General features: G+C 34.8%; 2 protein-coding genes across 4 annotated transcripts; both read left to right on the top strand.

Annotated features, from left to right (window-relative positions):
* The first annotated feature begins 183 nt into the window (after window positions 1-183).
* Window positions 184-10759, top strand: LOC105646320 (putative magnesium transporter NIPA3). Of its 3 annotated transcripts, XM_012232151.4 has the most exons (9): window positions 219-610; window positions 724-780; window positions 1153-1243; window positions 1335-1495; window positions 1586-1713; window positions 2245-2382; window positions 9231-9323; window positions 9789-9909; window positions 10046-10759. In XM_012232151.4, the coding sequence occupies exons 1-9, from the start codon at window positions 481-483 to the stop codon at window positions 10165-10167; spliced, it is 1041 nt and encodes a 346-aa protein (XP_012087541.1). In that variant the 5' UTR covers window positions 219-480; the 3' UTR covers window positions 10168-10759. The 3 variants fall into 3 exon arrangements, with proteins under 3 accessions (XP_037494397.1, XP_012087542.1, XP_012087541.1); XM_037638469.2 differs by lacking the exon at window positions 9789-9909 and having other exon boundaries at window positions 184-610; XM_012232152.4 differs by lacking the exon at window positions 9231-9323 and having other exon boundaries at window positions 205-610.
* Window positions 10760-12454: 1695 nt separating this feature from the next.
* On the top strand, window positions 12455-19301 carry LOC105646319 (WD repeat protein). Its single transcript, XM_012232150.4, has 8 exons — window positions 12455-12698; window positions 12801-13029; window positions 14454-14516; window positions 14706-14842; window positions 16390-16427; window positions 16572-16617; window positions 17538-17702; window positions 18710-19301. The coding sequence occupies exons 1-8, from the start codon at window positions 12608-12610 to the stop codon at window positions 18877-18879; spliced, it is 939 nt and encodes a 312-aa protein (XP_012087540.1). The 5' UTR covers window positions 12455-12607; the 3' UTR covers window positions 18880-19301.
* The last annotated feature ends 348 nt before the right edge of the window (window positions 19302-19649 follow it).

Genomic DNA, 19649 nt, shown 5'->3' with positions numbered 1-19649 from the left:
ATCATATTTGTTAACATTTTATCTAAAAAAAATATCTTTAACTAAATGTTTTAAAGATTGTTATTATATCATAATAATTCCTTGATTACACACTTATTTAATCAAGGAATTATGTTTGGAAGGGAAAATTTCATTAATCAAAAAATTAAAATTTTATGAGTCCCTCAGGTGAAATATATGAAAGCCAAGGAAAAAAATAATACTCTAATACCACGTTAAGAACAAGGGGAGCATAATATTTACTGTACAAATGAGGTGGAGCCCTTTTACAAAGTCCGCACACACAAATTAGCTCTGTAGTATTACACCGTAGCCGTTCCCTTATTTCATCGCTGCAAACAGTGGACGGAGGATCATATTCGCTCTGGCTGACGAATTTGGTCAGCCAAAAACAAAAAAGAGCTCATGATTGGCTGATTTCAATGAAAAGAAGAAGGAAAAGTAAGAAAATCCAACACAAATAGAAGAGAGATATTCAATATGGGTTTCTCTGAAGACAATCTTAAAGGGTTTATTTTGGCTTTGTCATCAAGTGCCTTTATAGGGGCAAGCTTCATTATCAAGAAGAAAGGCCTTAGAAGAGCTGCTGCAGTTTCTGGTGTTAGAGCTGGTGATTTTAATTTTAATTTATTTATTTTTCTTTATCTCAATTTCTTTCTGGGTTTTCTTGAATGGTTCATTGGTTTTATTAATGGGTTCTTTTAACTTTTTGGATATTTGTAGGTGTTGGTGGATTTTCTTATCTCTTGGAACCTTTATGGTGGTTGGGCATGTTCACAAGTAAGTTTAGATTGTTGTTTTCTTCCTTAATTCCATTCTTTGTTTTGGAGAAGTTGCATTTTTTCCTTTTTGGTTATTGGTCAATTTTGTCGGTCATATGATTCCACTATTGTATGGAAATGAATGGGTATTTTATTGGTATCTGAAGAGTGGTTGTATCTTTTCACTGTTTGATTTTGCTTGTGAACTAACTTCTTCTGCCAATGAAAATTCTTCTGAAACTTTAATTTTAATTCACTTATGTCAGCTCAAGAAATTGATATTTTTTTAGTTAAATTGACAGCAAGCTAGTTGGTTGGTGTATGTGAATTGTGATTTGTTGTTCCCATTAAATTATTTACTGATTCTGTATAAACCTTGTTCTGTATACAGTGATTGTAGGAGAGGTTGCAAACTTTATTGCATATGCATTTGCTCCAGCAGTTCTTGTAACTCCGCTTGGTGCATTAAGTATTATTGTCAGGTAATCTGTTGTTAGTGTTTAATCTTTTTTGTCTGATTTTATTTAGTAATCTATTCTAAAAACGTGTACATTTCTTTTTGATGGCGCGTAGTGCTGTTTTGGCACAATTTATCTTGAATGAGAAGTTACACAAGCTAGGGATCTTGGGTTGTATAATGTGCATTGCTGGTTCTATCATTATTGTGATTCATGCACCACAGGAGCACCCTATCACATCTGTTCAGGAAATATGGAATATGGCAACTCAACCAGGTTAGAATTTTCCTTTGCCATGTGTACATTTCCTTCAAGTTCACATTGCTCTTTAGTGTTTGGCTAACCAAATTGCCGTTTCTGTGACAGCTTTTTTGCTCTATGTGGCCTCAGTGATTGTGCTTGTTTTTATTCTGGTTTTCCATTTTTCACCACAATGTGGGCACTCTAATGTCTTAGTTTTCACTGGCATATGCTCATTGATGGGTTCACTTTCAGTAAGTCATTTAAACTAACGGTATTTTTTTTAAAGATCTTTTATTGCATGTAAAAATGTCAATGACAGTGCTCTTGGGTTTTCATTTTAACCAGTTTTCTAACTTAAGTTGAATTGCAGGTAGCTTTTTTGGAAAAAAAAAAAAAATCTGTGTTTTGTAAAGCTGAATGCAAGTTTAAAGTCGAATTATTTTCATCGGTTGAATGGTTGTGAGAACATCTCTGCTGTTACCTGATTTAGTAATCAGCCAGGTGGACACTTTAAGAGTCTTGGGTGATTGAATTTGGTTAAGTGATGGATAAAAATGGTTATAAATAGACTATTCAGTTCTCTTGGTTAGTACAATCTAGAGAAGGTTTTGCTGACTGTACTGATTTACATGTGTTATCTAATATGGCTTTTTCTAGTGGTTGATTTGGATTGTATCTCCTGACATTTGGATGGAAGGACTGAAATCGCATTTGTAAATCTTTTATGCTAAATTTTAACAGCATGTTGTTCTGCTTCTGAGTAACTAGTGTTCATTGTTCAGGTGATGAGTGTTAAAGCTGTTGGAATGGCACTGAAATTAACTTTTGAAGGAAACAACCAATTAATCTATCCGGAGACGTGGCTGTTCATGTTTGTTGTTGCTACATGTGTCATCACTCAAATGAATTATCTCAACAAGGTTAGTGGTGAGGTTGCAATGCCTTTTCTTTTCTTAAATCCTATTTGATGCCTGTTTGTTTCCATTATTCAGATTATATTGGAGATATAAAAAGTTGCACCACTACATCACATTCTTACCTTTTTCTAATTCCTTTCTGCTTTATTTCTTTTCGCTGGAAAATTTCTCAGTTCCAGTTGTTTATTGATAACATACCTCAATTCTTAGGTGGTCTGCTATATCTAACGTCCTTTTGAACATAAACATTAAAATTTTTATTGTTATTGACTAGGCAGCAAGTTAAGTCTAGAATATGTTCCATTTTTTCTTCCCCATACACATATATAATCTGATGATCTGCCATGTGTTGTGGAGTAAAGCTAATGGCTGTGTTTATTATTGAAACCAACGAATTACAAGTGGAAATAAAATTCAGAACTCTGAGAAAACAAAAGAAAAATAATCCCAAGAGTCAAAGCAGCAGCTTGAGCCCAAACAGAAGACATAATTCCTGTTTCCTAATGAAATTATAACCTGAGACTTCCTGCCCTCTCTCCCCCCATCATCCCCTTTTATTGACAGCCATATACCCATCAGATAATGTAGAAATTAAAAGAAAGAATATATTGTATTTCTTTCAATTGTGTAATATTTTTCAACCTCTACTCCACTATATATGTACAAAAAATTGTTTCAATATATGAAATAATCTAAATAGGAATAAACCTAAACTAGGAAACACAATCTTTACACTAATTAGGAATAAATCTAAACGAGGAAACACAATATTTACTTTAATCACAAAGATTTCAACACTCCCCCTCAAGTTGGTGCATAGATATTACTCATGCCCAACTTGCAAACTAAAGGATGAAACAACTTGCTATGCAAACCCTTTGTGAAAACATTAGCTAGCTGCTCTTTTGAAGCTATACAGGAAACACTTATAAAACCTTCAACTATTTTATCTTTTATAAAGTGACGATCAATCTCTATGTGTTTAGTTCGATCATGCTGGACTAGGTTGTTCATAATACTGATGGCTGCTTTACTATCACAAAATAAGGATATATTTGTTGTTTCAACCAACTTTAACTCTTCCATTAATCTGCGTAGAAGTTCACTGATTCCCTATGCCATAGCTCTATATTCAGCTTCTGCACTGGACCTTGCAACAACAGCCTGCTTCTTGCTTCTCCATGTGACCAGGTTTCCTCCAACAAAAACACAATAACCTGAGGTTGATCTCCTGTCATCGAGGGAACCAGCGCAATCCGCATCTGTATAGCCTGTTATTGTTAAATGGCCATGTTTAGAAAATAAAAGTCCTCTACCTGGAGTTGATTTTAAATATCTCAGAATTCGATGCACTGCTTCTAAGTGAGACTCCCGAAGGTCATGCATGTACTGACTCACTAAACTTACAGCATAGGCAATATCTGGTCTAGTATGGGCAACGTAAATCAACCTCCCAACCAATCTCTAATACCTGCCAACATCAACTGAACTTCCCACTCCAGCTTGAAGTTTATGATTAGCTTCAGTAGGTGATTCTGCAGGTTTACATCCCAACATACCAGCTTCTTTAAGGAGATCAAGGATGTACTTTCTCTGAGAAATAAAAATCCCTTTTTCTGACCTAGCAACTTCCATCTCAAGGAAATATCTCAACTTTCCCAAATCCTTAATCTCAAACTCCCTAGCTAACAAATTTCTCAATTGAGTCATTTCTTCTTCATTATTTCCAGTCATCACTAAATCATCAACATAAACAATAAGCAATGTGATCTTATCTTCATGATGTTTAATGAACAAAGTATGATCAGCATCACTTTGAATATACTGAAAAGAAAGCATAGCTTTACTAAACCTTTCAAACCATGCTCTAGGTGATTGTTTTAGCCCATATAATGACTTTTTCAACTTGCAAACTTTTCCTCTGGTTTTGTCATCATCAAATTCAGGAGGAATCTCCATATACACCACTTCTTTCAAATCACCATGTAGAAAAACATTTTTAACATCAAATTGATATAACTCCCAGTCAAGATTGACTGCACAAGATAACAAAATTCTGATTGTGTTCATCTTGGCTACAGGGGCAAATGTTTCATGATAATCAACTTCATAGGTCTGACTGAATCCTCTAGCTACCAATCTAGCCTTGTACCTCTCAATTGAACCATCTGCCTTATGTTTAATTGTGAACACCTATTTACATCCAACTGGCTTCTTTCCTGGTGGAGGAGTTACAAGATCCCATGTCTCGGTTTTTGCCAAAGCTCTCATTTCCTCAACCATTGCAGCCTTCCATTTTGAGTCTTGTAATGCCTCTTGCCAATCCTGCGGTATAGAAACAGAAGAAACAGACAAAACAAAAGCTCTATAGGAAGGGCACAGAGCATTATAGGAGATAAAATGGGAGATGGCATGTTTAGTGCATGTTCTAACTCCTTTTCTAAGAGCAATAGGAATATCAAGGTCATTGTCAGAAAGACTGGAATCAAGATTAGGATCAGAATCAACAGGAATTAAAGAAGGCTCACCAAGATCTTGTTTGTCTGTATCTTGAGGGACTGAAATTGGAGAGGACGGTTGATCAGAGGTCTCATGCTCCATGGTTGTATCTATATTAGAGATTTGGGTGGTTGCTCTCTCTTACTATCTATGTCTACAGGAATCTCCCCCTGGAAAGAAATGTCATCTATCACCTCTTCCATCTGATATTTCTTCCCCTGAAGAGGTGACTGGGAAGGAAAATAAAATTCAAACTCCCAAAAGGTAACATCCATACTCACAAAGTATTTCCTAGAAGAAGGACGATAACACTTGTATCCTTTTTGAGTAGTAGAGTAACCAACAAACACACACTTCAAGGCTCTAGGATCTAATTTGCTGAGACCATTCTGATGAACAAAGCAAACACAACCAAAGACTTTAGGAGGTACAATATAAGAGTTTTTTCCTTGAAGAACCTCTAATGGAGTTTTAAAATTCAAAGTACGAAGAGGCATACGATTGATAAGGTAAGCAGCAGTCAAAATAGCATCCCCCAATATGTTTTGGGAAGATTCATAGTGAACACAAGGGACCTAGCTACTTCTAGTAAATGCCTATTTTTCCTTTCCGCTACTCCATTTTGAGCACTAGTATTGACACAACTAGTCTGATGGATAATACCATTAGAATCTAAATAGGTACGAAAATCTACATTCATGTATTTAGTACCATTATCGGTTCTTAGGATTTTAACATGTGCATCAAACTGAGTACAAATCATTTTATGGAAGTTCTGAAAACTTCATTTTTTGTTTTCATCAAATAAATCCAAGTCAATCTAGTGCAACAATCAATAAAGGTCACAAACCATCTATAACCAGAAAGAGAGACAGTTTTAGTAGGACCTCAAACATCAGAATGAATAGTAGCAAAAGGAATCAAATTTTTGTTATTAATTGGAGAATAAGAATGCTAGGTGTGTTTGGCAAGTTCACAAGCATCACATACTAATGAATTAAAATCACAGTTAGCAAACAAAGCGGGAAATAAACGTCCTAAAATAGAAAAAGAGGGATGTCCTAATCTCCTATGCCATTGAATAACTTCATGGGAAGGATTTCTAGAAGTTCCTAACAAAGCTTAACTGGTACCTGAATTTGAAAAACGACAAATGTCATCCAGCATGAAGTTACTTTGATATAGTCCATCGCGCAAGCTACCACTCCCAATCGTTCTCTCCGTGTTCAGTTCTTGAAATATACAATGAGTAGGGTAAAAAGTTACTTTGCAATTAAGTGCTTTTGTGATTAAGCTAACAGATAACAGATTAATAGGAAAGCTAGGAACATGAAGAATATTTGAGAGTTTAATATTGGAAGTACAGTCAATAGAACCTGTGCCAGCAATTGGTACTAAGGAGTCATCCGCAATGCGAATTTTGTCTGTGCCTTGATACTTAGAATATATGAGGAAATGTTTTACAGAGCCTGTTGTATGTTTATTTGCTCCTGAATCTATAACCCAAGAGGGTTTTTGCAATTTTTGCAAGAAACGTAAGGAAAGCATTACCTGAATTAACAAAATTGGAGGCCGCAGTCTGAGTTGAGGACGAATTAAGCCGTGACAATAATCGTTTCAGGGACTGAATCTCCTTATCAGAAAAGCTTCCAGCAGTAGATGGTTCCTCAGATAAATCTCCACTATCAGATATGTATGCATGTGGTCTGGAAGAACTGACCCGCTTTCCTCCACGCCCTTTAGTTGGGCGTCCATGTAATTTCCAGCAGAACTCCTTAGTGTGCCTGTTCTTACCGCAATAATCACAAAATAATTGATCTCTATCTGAAGAACTTCTCTTTGCAGCCTGGATATGTTGTCTTGCAGAATTAGCAATCAACCTGCTTTGTCAATGGTAGATCTGTGAACCATAGCATTCCTCCTAGTCTCCTGTTGCTGTACAAATGAGTATGCTTGTCGTAAGGATGGAAAAGGATCTCGTCCAAGAACTTGGACTCGAATTTGAACATACTCGTTATTTAGGCCAGCTAGAAAATCATGCACACGTTCTACTTCAATCAACTTCTGAACTTGAGTCGCATCATCAGTACATCTTGCTTGAAAGTCTTGATAATAATCCAGTTCTTGCCATAATCCGCTAAGTTCAGCAAAATACTGAGCAATAGTCAGATCTCCCTGCTTGGTTTCATGGACTCTCTGTCGCAATTCATACCTCTAAGCATAGTTTCCAATTTGTGAATACGTCTGTGAAGCAACATCCCATATCTTCTTAGCTGTATCAAGAAACAAATATCCTCGGGAAATAGTTGGCTGTATGGAATTTATTAACCAAGACATAATAAGAGAATTCTCGGATTTCCATTTGTTAAAACCCGGATTTGTCGAAACAGGTTTAGTCGCTCCACCATCAAGGTATCCTTGCAAACCTCTTGCTTCAATAAATAATAAACAAGACCGAGACCAAGCCAACTAGTTTGTTCCATCTAACTTCACCGGACTAATCTAAAGTGAGGGACTCTCTGAGTGGAAACTCGTATCCACCTTCTTTCCGTCACCCATACTGTCAGATTAAAAAAAAATTCAAATGGCAGTGGTGAAGAACCAACAGTGGCAGAAATAAACTGGAAAAAGGAAAAAAATTCCAAAAAAGCAAAACTGGTGTTGAAGAACCAGTAGGGGAAAATCGCCACAACAAGTCGAGGCCGTCGGAACAAGAAACGTCGACGGAGCTCGCCAGAAACAGCCACACGCGTCGGCGGGTGAAGAACGGCCAGAATCTTCTGGAGGGGCGTGTGCACACACGCGTGGTCGGACGGTGACGCAGTTTGGATGGAGGGTCGATCGGCGGTCGCTCTTCCTTCTAAGGTGGGGCGGTGACGACCAACTCCCGCTCCCGGCGGTACTGTGTGTATCTCAGCCCACTCTCAAACTGAAACCGTTGCCGAAAAATTCACGGCAATGCTCTAATACCATGTAGAAATTAAAAGAAAGAATGTATTGTATTTCTTTCAATTGTGTAATATTTTTCAACCTCTACTCCACTATATATATGCAATAAATTGTTTCAATATAGGAATTAATCTAAATAGGAATAAACCTAAACTAGGAAGCACAATATTTATTTTAATCACAAAAATTTCAACAGATAACTCTTATACCACCATACAGCTGATTTCATATTCCATCTGGGACTCTTTAGGTATCCCAACTTTTGCCTGCTTCTCACTATGGTTTCTTCTAATGCAAACTCTCTAGACTCTTGGTGGCACATCTTTATAATTCTCACCCCCTTTGAAATTTGTCTTGTCCTCAAGACAAAGCTCGGGAAACTGCTGCACGGCCTCTGTCCGATCGATCCAGATGGCATCTTCTAAAGGTTGTCCTTTGCATTGAAGATTCAAAGGCCAAATCCTTTTGAAAAGAGGGAGAATAACAAAAAAACAAGTCATAGTTGCACAAGAGGATATTGTACTACCAAATGGGCCTGACAAGGACAAAGACTAACGTGTTACATGGATTGATCAAGGAGATATTTGGGCCTGATTTTGGAGTGCCAAATAAAGGGATGGGCTTCAAAGAAAATCCAAGGTTGATTAACATGATCCGAATATGTGGACCTTAAGCTTTGTACTTAGTATTATGTTTTAATTAGCATAATGGAGCATATTTGAATTGCGCTTTATGTCTTAATTAGTTGTTATGGTTTCTAACATATCAATACTTGGCTTTCAAAGTATTATGGAGACAGAGAACGATCTTGTGCGTTTTATGCAATTGAATTTAAGAGAGGTGAATTCTCTTTGGTTCTTCATTAAACTTATTATCGAACTTATCAAAGTAATTAAACTTTCTTTGTGGCATTCATTCTTTCACCTTTATATCTTCGGTTCATACTTCTAGTTAAGCACTAGGTCAAAATCCCTTATTCGAGAAGAAATTCCTAATTTGGGATTTGTGGTTTCTAATTTGGGATTTAGGGTTTATATATTAAATCTGATTTTGGGGTGTCAAGACGCAATTCTTTGGTTCTGCATCAACCCTTCTCTGTAGAACCTCGGCCTGTTAATTCTGCATTTATTGCCATAAGATGTTTTGCATGTTCCATACCAATTTCCCCTTTGAAAGAATTATAGTTTATGTTTGTAAAACTATATAAATTGGTGATGCTTTTACTTGTATGTTCCTCTTCTGTACACCACACATATCATGTAATGTTAATTTCATGGGTATTCAGTCAGCTGTCCTGCTATTTTTTTTTTTGTGCCTTCATGCTGTATTTATCTATATTTTAAACCTAGTTAACATTTACATGTTTTATGTGGAATTAAAACTACAATTTTAATGTTTTCCAGGCGCTTGATACATTCAACACCGCTGTGGTTTCCCCCATTTATTATGTCATGTTTACATCACTTACAATTCTGGCCAGTGTAATCATGTTCAAGGTTCTTTTCATCTCTTATCAAAGTTTTGATATTTTATGCCAGTTTCTTTTTCCCTGAACCCCTAGTATCCCTTTCACTTATGTAGACTTTATTAAGTGGGAAGAAAACATTTTGCAACTTCCTCTTTATCACAGAATAATTCGTGTAAGTCATATCAGACATAAACTGGATAGTTTGAATGCATAACACTGTTGAAATAGTTGGGCATTTCAAGCAAAGCCGTCCTTCCTTCCAAGATTTTTATGCCCCACTCTGAGGCAGCAGTATCTAGGCTTTGGTCGATAACAAACCTATTTCTGAGTCCAGGGTTAAATTCCAAACACAATGTTTAATTCTATATTGTGGTTAGAACTCTGTAGGGTAGGAAATTTAAGAACACTATCCTTATTTATTTTGTAAAACATTATTTGTTCTGACATTGTGTCTGAAATGATCATATCTGGACGGTAAAATCTATAATCTCAGGATTGGGATGACCAAAGCATGGGAAACATTGTTTCTGAAATATGCGGCTTTGTCGTTGTGCTTTCTGGTACTGTCCTATTACAAACAACCAGAGAATTTGAAAGAAGTCCATCATTTAGAGGTGTGTGACAAATATTTATTCTTGCACACTTTCTCTCATTTTCATTAAATGAGTAGAATATATGAAATTATGTTGAATTAATACTCTTCAATATTTCGAGTGACTGCATATGATTTTGTACCTTCAACAAACTCAGGTGGCTATGCACCTTTATCCCCAACTTTATCTACTGGACTCTGCAGCGGGAATGTAGATTTTCTGAAGCATGAAGAGGAAGATGTGCCATCCAGTGATGAGTTCTGTTTACAAAGACAATAGTTGACTACCTTACGAGGACCCTCCTGCTTCCTGTTGTTATGCACTGCAAAATCCGAGTTCTAAGCTTTTCTGTTGACATGATGACATCCCATCCAGCATTATCTGATATTTTTGAAGCACCGTTTCTGGTTCCATATAGAAATACCATAAATATAAATTTTTTCATTTGGGAGAGTTAATGCTCTCACTCTCAGGCAACATTGGGAAATTGTTTTAAAGATCTTTTATGCAGAGGTGCGGGATGGTCATTGGTTCTTACTTTCTCGGGTTTCTAATTTTCTGGTTTTCTCAAGATCATTGGTACGAGGAATAGTTTATTCAACTTGCTGAAATGTGATGGCAGCTCTAAAGGAGGTGCGTGCTTCCAGCAGATCCAGATCTGGAAATCTGAAGCTTAGTGAAGAATGCTGGTTTTAGCAAGCTTGATTGTGTTTACAGTGAAATAGATAGCATTTTGTGTAGTATTTGTTGTCAATTATTCTTGTAGATTGTTCATAAGCTGAAGGTAGGGAGAGTGGAATTATGTAATTCTTTGATTAGTTTCTAGCAAGAACATATATATTTCCGAAAATGAAAGCTTCTTTCCAAATCATTTATTGTTGAGTTTTTTCATCCCCTTGATGTTCGGTCTTCTGACACTTTCAGCCCGTTTGGAACAAATGAATTATGGTTATAGAATTCATTTATAAATGAAGTTTAAGTAGCATTCATTTGCAAATGAATTTGTCATGTTTGGTATGCTACAATTTAAAATAAATAATTCAATTGAATTTCATAAAATTATATTTGGAATAAATTCTTAGATGAAAATTCATTTGTCTTTATTATTTATAACATCCTTACATAATAATTTAATAACAAACCAATTATATTTATTATGTACAATATAATAACTTGTCATTTTTTATTAAAATATAAATAATAAATTTCATATAAATAAGTACACTAATATTACATGCTAATGAACTAATTATATAAGCAGTAACATTCATCATAATAATTATTTTTAATTGATGTAAAAAATTTTGTTGCTTTAAGTAATTAATTTAGAAACTAAAAAAATTGAGAATGTTACTATTGTTTTCAATTGTATTTGAAAATAATTGTTGATACTCAGTTTTTATAATGATTTCGTACCAATAATAACTAATATTATTACTAGACTTAAAAAAAAAAACGTCATTATTGGTTTGAAATTTTCAAAAAAAATAAAAATATAAATCAACATCATTATTAGATTAGAAAAAAAAAAAAACGCTGTTATAGCTTGGGATGTTGCAATGAAAATAAATATAAAGGAAAAAAAAATAAAAAATATTGAGTTATAGTGGAGGGTAATTTTGTCAATAAATATTTTAATGGTTAATTTTGTGTAATTCATTTACAAATTCTATCAATTTTATTGAAATTTGAGTTAGGCATATCCAATTTTATAGAATTCAAATCTGTATTCTTTTTCATTCCAAAAATATCATTTTGGATTTCCAAATGAATTTACAAGATTTGTATAATTCATTTATTCTAAACGAGCTCTTTGTGTTTTTGGTAAAATTAGGATGATAATTATATAAAGAGTTAAAATTTAGATACTCCGTTCATTTTTAGAAAATAATTTACTTGAAAAATATTTTCCAAATGATTTATTTTCTGTTGTTTGGTTGCAATATGAAAAATTACTTAAAAATATTAAGTTGTATTTTAAAAATGTTATTGTTAAATATGATAATAATGCAAAAAAAGATAAATTATGAAATTCGCCGGTGACTGGTGTTGGTGGTGGTCGATAATGAACGATGAATGGTGGTCGGTGGCTATCAATGATAAATAAATTATAAAAGTATGGATTTATAAGGTTGTAATAAATTTGTCAAAGTCTTGAATTTATAAGATTATAATAAATTTGTCAAAATCCGAAAAATATTTTATACTCTTGAAGATTTCATTTTTCTTTGACAGGAAAATATTTTCCGTTAGTTTATTATCTTGAATATCCCCAAACGGAGCCTTAATTGAGCATTATTACACCAATTAATACAACCAAAATTTTTGTTTAAAAGTCATATTAAATTATTGATTATTTCTAAATTCAAACAAATTACATATACGTATAACAATTTTGTTAGATTTAAATACTTTTGATTTGCTTTCAATAAAAAAAACTTTTGATTCGGTTGGTCGAATTCGAGTCCCAAAAAAAATACTTTTGACTTAGAACCGTAAATCGAACCAGTAGCTTGATTTTTCAAAATTTAAGAATCGAATCAAACTAGCTTTTCAGAACTGTTTGAATTGGTCTTGGGTAGGTTTTTGGCCATCTATGAATACCTGTTGAGGGTTATGTGACAAAACCCAGTTACCCAGCGACGTAATCCTCCTATAACCAAAACAAAATCCTCAATTTGAAATTCATTAGAAACTCCTAATCCTCCGCTCCTGTAAGATGAGCGCAACATACTGTGACAAACATCTGCTTCACACCCGTAGTTTCTACTTATCACCACCAAAAATCCTTCGCCAACAACAAAATTTGCGTATATCCAGACCCTCGATTTCACTTCCAATCCTTTCGACTTGAGAAAAGAAGAAAGGAAACACTCTTTAACTGTCAATTGTTTGTGTTGTGGCTGTTTCAGGTGTAGTAGAAAAGAAGAAATGGAATGGTCAGAATCGGAGATTGGTACATTTTACTTGCGGTGCAATCAGAGCCGTTGACATACCGCCTTGGGATGAGACTCCCTATGAGATTTTACCAAATGGAAAAAAGGCATACTTGGATGAGGAAGATGTCGTTACTTTTCTTGATCCTCCTAAAGAATTGATTCCTTTGGACCCTCATTCTTACAATCCAGCTACTTATCTTTGGTGGGTGGCAACGTTTTTGCTCCTTTTTGTTTTTTTTTTTTATATGGTTAATACTGATATGGGTAGCAATGGTTTCACGTTGGTTAACTTGTTTAAATATACTTAAGGTACAACTTATTACTAAAAAAAAAAAAAAACCTGCTTTAATTTGATTGTTTGGCAAAGAGAAACTTATTTTGAGGCGGAGTAAGTGTACTTATGAAGTATAGAATGCATCATTAACTAGAATATATTTATGAATGGCTTCTATTTACTTCTGAAGCATAGTTTATAATTTGTATTTATTATGTTGAATTCCCTAAAATTTAGTTTTTAGGATGTGCGATGAACATTCTCTTTTATATCAAATATGAAAACATGAAATTTTAAATGAATTTATTCACACCAAACAGGACCTTTAAGTCAGTTTAATTTTATTTTTTGGATGATATCCATATCTGGACTCGGCTTTAATTTCATATTTGGAGGCTGGTATCCTATATGCAACCTCATAGGGACCTTTTGGTTTCCTAATAGATGATTAATTTGGCACTTTGGATTGAAGATGTGTATGTATGTATATATACTTAGATTCTCTTATAAATATTATGCTTTTTTTTTTTTTTTTTTTTTTTGATTAGATATCCATTATGTTGGCTTCTTTTAGAAGATAGGGATTCTAACTCTTTCTTCTTTCTGAATGCATTTCATGGTGCATTATAGACATATTTAATATCTAAACGCCAAAATGTTTGTTGTTGTGTGATGTTGCTTGTAGAAAACACACATGAAGTAGTATTTCCATCCTTGACTGACAGTATTGAATATATCAGCCACATAATATCTGGAAATTTGACTGTTCATCACTTTTTCTTTTAAGGTGAACAGTGTACTTGCTGGGAATTAGGCAGCAAAGAAGACAGGTTTTAGAATTCTTAAAACAAAATGTTGATTGTAAATATCAGTTCTAAACAGGGGCATAATAAAACAGTACTGGAAATTAAAGTCCTTATTAGTTCTTGTTGGCGTTCTTATATATTCTTGACATATACAACTATGGAAAATGAGATTTTCTGGTTGAATCAGATCAACTGGAAGAGCATATTTTGGTTCTTCCTTGGACCAGAGGAGCTCATTATGCAGCATATTCTCCTCGCTGATTCATATACTGGTTTCTAGACTTGTGGAGGGCTTTGCTTTCTATCTTATGTGCCAAGTGTGCATATTCATTGCACACTTTTTAAGTTAGGTTGGATAGTATTATTTACTACTGATTTTGATGTCGAGGAACAAAAGAAACATGAGCATCACTTGTTTTCTTCTGGTTGTACATGTTCATCAGACTAGATTTCTTTTTCAAGGAATGGAAAACTTATTTTTTGATTATATCGAGTATTCCTATAATTTATATGTCTGATCTGGTTTTGAATGTTAATGTGCTGCAGGAAAAAAATTGAGGATGTTCCTGAAGATAGGCGCCATAGATTGTTGTCCTTGCTGAAACCTAGGTTATCTTTTAGTAAAACTTAAAGGCTCTACTGATTTCTAAATGTCATGCTAAGCTTCTTATCTTTATCTTTGTAGTTTGACTACTCCTATATAATTCTTTTGGTTTGTTGCTATTTTAAGAATGTTAAATTTATTACAATATTTTGAATTGTGGAAATGATAGATAATTTTATAGTAATGTGACATAGGCTTATATCAAGAGCATGGCAGATAGCTGGCACCCGGTATGAGGATCCTAATTTGGCCAAGAAATGTGCATCCAACGTGCTATGTTGTAGAGGTGGGGAAACATCAATTGAGTTTTATAATTGCCGAAGCAGTGGAGGTAACTTAGTCTAATATTTTTTTTTTTTTTATTAAATGTAGTTGGATATGTGCACTTGCTGAAATGTAGGATTATGAATAATTATGTCATTTATGGGGATTGATGTTGATTGAAAAGATTGTGTGTGGATATGATAGCTGCGGTCAACAACACTCATGCAACCGTTATTCAACATATATTTTGAGAAAATTCATGCTATGTCTCTTATTCAAATTGCATCTTCCAGAACTGGTTTAAAAGATAGAAACTTAAGGATCTGAACTCAAGCTAGCTTTGCTTCTTTTTATCTCTTTCCTTTTCTCTGTGTGTAGCAAAACAATGCAAATAACAAAGGAGCTCCATATGGAACTTAGAGCAAATGCTTCAGGTTACTATTCAGAAGACGCTAGCTTTTGTATTTTCAGGGCCAATTGTGTAATTTCAAAATTGTGCTAGAATGGGTAGGGCTTTGCTTAATTTTTCTTTGGTTTTGCGAAGCAAAATTCGATGTGCCAGCCACCCATATTTCAAATCTTAATTTCCATGAATCCTGCAAACCCTAACCCTAATCTCTAAAATGATCGAGGTTTCCCTAGTCATTCTACATCATAAATCTTAAAGCTTAGCCCTGAAATTAAGATTATGTACATGACTTGAATCCATATCTTCTGGTCACAAAGGAGCAACATCCCTGTTCAAAATTTTATGGGGTGATAAGCAGTGTTGCATATGAGCAAATGCTAAAAGGAGACATGCAGGCAATGCCAAAAAAATAAGTGCATGATCTTGGGGAGTTGAATTGTGTTGTGTCAAATGAGAAAAATTATAGAATAATCTGTCATGTGATTGCAGGTCTGCCGATCAACAACTAAATGGCACAAGAAATTTGGACATCCTTCTTTCTTTGTTATAGAAAACTACATCCAAAATTATTTCAACAATGTAAACGGAGTCTTTATTTTGGGATGAATTTACCAAACATGATAAAACTTATCTTCCTATTAATGATAAACATGTTTCTTTTATAATTATCCTCCTATTAGTGATAAAAGTTACGTGTTTTTTATAATTATTCATTTAGATGTATGGGGTCTTAATCTTGTGGTTTCTTTATCTGGCTATAGATGGTTTTCATTTGTTTCCAAAGTGGGACTTTTATCCCTTTTATTCTCCAACACTCACTCAAATGCAACTGGGCTTGGGCTTCTTGTTGAGAGGTCCAGTTGTCACTTGATTTGATTTGATAGATGCAGAACTGACTCTCTGGATCTATGGTCTCCTTCAGTCCTTCAAATTTGCCTCAAGCTTCTTCTCAAGCCATACATAAGCCTACTTTTTAGGACTTAATTACTTTATCTTAGGTCTGACCTTTTAGGGGTGTTTTTGTACTTCACGTTGTACATATAGATATACAGGTGTACCGTGTAGGACAGTAAAGTGAAATTACAGTCTTTTCTCTCTATTTTCTTTTAATTCTCTGAAACATCAGCATGCATTTGACTCATATTTCAATATTTTTGAACTTTCAACATTCATTATGTTATTTGATTTGAAACTCTGCCATTTAGGACCTTGGCCTATTGCTTGGATGAAATCCTTCAAGAAGGTTAGTTCTAAATTCCTATTGTGAAGTCTTTAAACTGACGGTTACCCTTTAACTTTCGCTACTTCATTCTTTTCTTTTTCTCTTGCATTATATGATATAACATATTCATGCTTCATGATGCGAAATAACTTTTGGATTTCACAGGCTATATTCCATTGCAATGGTGGAAAGACGTATGGGAGATTGATAGGTATGTCGTACGTATACCATGTTCAGTAATACATTTTCATTTCCCTCATTCTATGTAATTTTTTTCTTTTTGAGGGGTTGTGGGGGGAGCATGGTTTGGGGGAAGAAGGTGAGGTGGTGGTTGGCGGGGAGATGGATTAATGCTGTGACTTTAGGGTGACACTTCTTTTTTTGGGTTGGGGATGGAAGGAAGGTTAGGTAGAAAGGGCAAAGATGTGAAAATGCAGCAAGCAAGTTCATTAATCTTTGAATTGCATATTTTACTTATGTTTATGAAAGCAATACGTATACTTTTTTGAGGAAATTTGCTTTTCTCAAGAGGCATGGATGGTGTGCCAGGACCTATTAAGTAAGATTATTTTTTGCTATAAACATGAAATTATATTACTCCTATGCCCATGAATTCCTTCCCATATAAGATGGATGGTGATCATACTAAGACTATCTGTTTTTAATGCCTCATTGACTGCTTTAGACAGGTTGGTACATGCTTGCCTGTAAAAGTAATTTGCTTTTGGCAGATGATGTATCTGTCTGCACCTGGCATTTTCTTCAGTGCCTTGAGGCATTACACAGAATAAGGCTTAGTACAAGGTTTCTGCCTGAATATCTGAGCTCTTATCCTGGGATTGACATGACAAGCTTATATAAACTTGTAAATTTACCAGGCTAATATTCTGTGGTCCTTGTTTGCCTTAGAATTTCTTCATTAATTTGGAATACAACTGTAAACTATCTTGCTTTTGATTGGTTACCAATTTTTTCTCTGTAATTAGTTCTGTATTTATTGCTTAAAATTTATGTGTGCATTTTTAGTTTGGGCTTCATAAGCTCATATTTAATCTGCTATAAGTCATTCCGAACATTTTAGTGTGTTAGTCTCAACCCCTAAACTGAATGATAATCATAATGCTTGAGCAGGTGGGTCAATTCTGGCTCAATTTACAAATACCTCTAGTCCATTATACTTTATGGTCACGCAACATGGAGAAGTAATGGCGACAGAGCAGCCATGTGATTTAGCTTACGAACTGGGAGACGGGCACTTGGATCTCCATAACTATCCTCGAGGTTTTCCCACACCAGGTGGGATTTGTGTGCAATATTTTGTTCAACGTGTGAACTTGAGATTGTAGTTTATTATGAATGTTTTTGTTATTGTGTTCTTCTGAAAATGTTTCAAGAATATCTCCCTTGTTTTCACTTATGCAACTGGAATATGCTCAACATTCTGCAGCAATGCATTTGTAGGTCCTCGTTAGGCATGCCAAACTCATCTTTGATTGTTTCTCTGTCAAACTCATCATTAATGTGCATCTTTCATCTGGTCTCTAAACATCATGCACTTGTTTTTGTGTGATAGAATCTAGGCCTACAAATTGGGTGGTTTGTGGAATCTCTATACTTTCGATATTAACTTTGCATTGCTTACTTTCCCTTGAACTGCTAACATTGTAGTGCATGTATTTTTTTGGTTCTGGTTGTACCGAACTCGAAACCCCTTAAGTATAACCTCTAGAAGTGGATGGTATAATGGCTTTTCTGCGACCTTGGCAGTACTCTCTCATTTCATGTTTGAAACCTTTAAAGCTTGTCATTTTCTTTTTCAGGAAAAATTTCATAATGAACTAGAATCGCATTTACCCTTAGAAACTTTTAAACTGTAGTCCCTGGGAAGTACAAGACTTGTGTTTACTAAAATAACAGTGATCTATTCAGAGATTCATTTACTACTTAATGTTCGGGGACCAGACTGATAGTGGAGTGAGCTTAAAACTGAACATTTTTCCCTGAGATGTTCCCAGCTATAGTCACTGCCCCTTTTTAAAAAGCTTAGTGGTTAGATCAGATGCCTGTGTACAAGAGTAAAACAGAAGTAAAAAATAAAAAAAATTAAACAAAACAAAAAGACAATATGCCCCATGATTGATTGATTAGTCATCCTGGCTCGAAGTGCCACCCAAAAAAAAAAAAAAAAAAAAAAAAAAAAGAAGTATAATCTGTGTCTTTCTATGCTTTGTTCTTTGTAACTCTTGCAGCCGTATGATGGTTGTAAATAGTCTAAATTTGGAAAGTTATGATTATTTTTGCAGCAAAGCATCCATATCCTTTCAACGATCAGGTTGTTATATATGTTCGTCATGTTGGACCTGGGGTGTCGATTGGGCAAGCATGGCAAGAAGGAAGGAAATTACAGCAAGTACCCAGGAAGCTATGTAGTGAGATTTTAATGGTTAAAGAATACGTTGCATCTGTAGTATGACATTGATGAAATCTTCTTTGTCCTTTTTTGCACCATTATGATGATCTGCTGATGGATGGTGGAATTCTTTAGCCTACAGTAGAGGGTTGTTGGGAAGTATACAAGCCAAGGTTTTGTAATGCTTTCTCTCAAGGAGTTGAAAGACGTGCTTGTAGATTGCTTGAAAGGAGAATAGGAGAAGAAAGAAGTTTATGGAGATATGTGTTATCCTTCTTTCCTGTTGAACTGATTTTGATCTTGAATGCAGTTTCCCGCATTTTTAATATAATGTGGTAAACGTGAATATTTTGCGAGTCTCAGATATCTATCTGTTTACACTAATGTGGCTCATGAAGTCCCAGTTAAGGTTGAAAATTGAATGGTAAATTTGGTCTTCGGGCTCGTTCTTTTCCAATAAAATTTTATTAGCATTTTTATCTTTATTTGTATTTGATCACACTTCCTACCTAAAATAGCAGTTAATACGTACACAGCAGTAAGTGAACCCTCACATGACCAAAGCATCGAAGTAATTTGTAAATATGCCAACAAAATTGCCCGAGTTTGTATACAATGTCTGTACCTTTGCACTTGATTCATTTGTTAACTCGCTGATCAATATAGGATGTAGATTCTCTCGACCATTCATTTGTTAACTTCATGTATTGAAGACACGCAGGCTGCTTTTATTGACTTGAAGACTTGCGTACACATTAGTGCCAATATAAGTGACGCTCCTAAAAATGTGCGAAAGTTGAGAAACATAGTGCTCAAAACGTAGATTCACATGA

The sequence above is a fragment of the Jatropha curcas genome, chromosome 4 (assembly GCF_041381405.1).
Source record: "Jatropha curcas cultivar XTBG-Jc1 chromosome 4, XTBG_Jcur_1.0, whole genome shotgun sequence".
NCBI lineage: Eukaryota > Viridiplantae > Streptophyta > Magnoliopsida > Malpighiales > Euphorbiaceae > Jatropha > Jatropha curcas.
Note: the sequence above shows the minus strand (reverse complement) of the source record. Positions and strands in the feature narration are given on the sequence as shown.

What these genes read in the sequence shown, in the direction of transcription:
- LOC105646320 (XM_012232151.4), top strand. Translation starts at nt 481, where the DNA reads ATGGGTTTCTCTGAAGACAATCTTAAAGGGTTTATTTTGGCTTTGTCA. An exon ending in CATTGATGGGTTCACTTTCA is followed by an intron (nt 1,714 to 2,244) that starts GTAAGTCATTTA and finishes TTCATTGTTCAG; the next exon opens with GTGATGAGTGTTAAAGCTGT. An exon ending in AAGAAGTCCATCATTTAGAG is followed by an intron (nt 9,910 to 10,045) that starts GTGTGTGACAAA and finishes CAACAAACTCAG; the next exon opens with GTGGCTATGCACCTTTATCC.
- LOC105646319 (XM_012232150.4), top strand. Translation starts at nt 12,608, where the DNA reads ATGAGCGCAACATACTGTGACAAACATCTGCTTCACACCCGTAGTTTC. An exon ending in TCGCCAACAACAAAATTTGC is followed by an intron (nt 12,699 to 12,800) that starts GTATATCCAGAC and finishes TGGCTGTTTCAG; the next exon opens with GTGTAGTAGAAAAGAAGAAA. An exon ending in GGATGAAATCCTTCAAGAAG is followed by an intron (nt 16,428 to 16,571) that starts GTTAGTTCTAAA and finishes TGGATTTCACAG; the next exon opens with GCTATATTCCATTGCAATGG.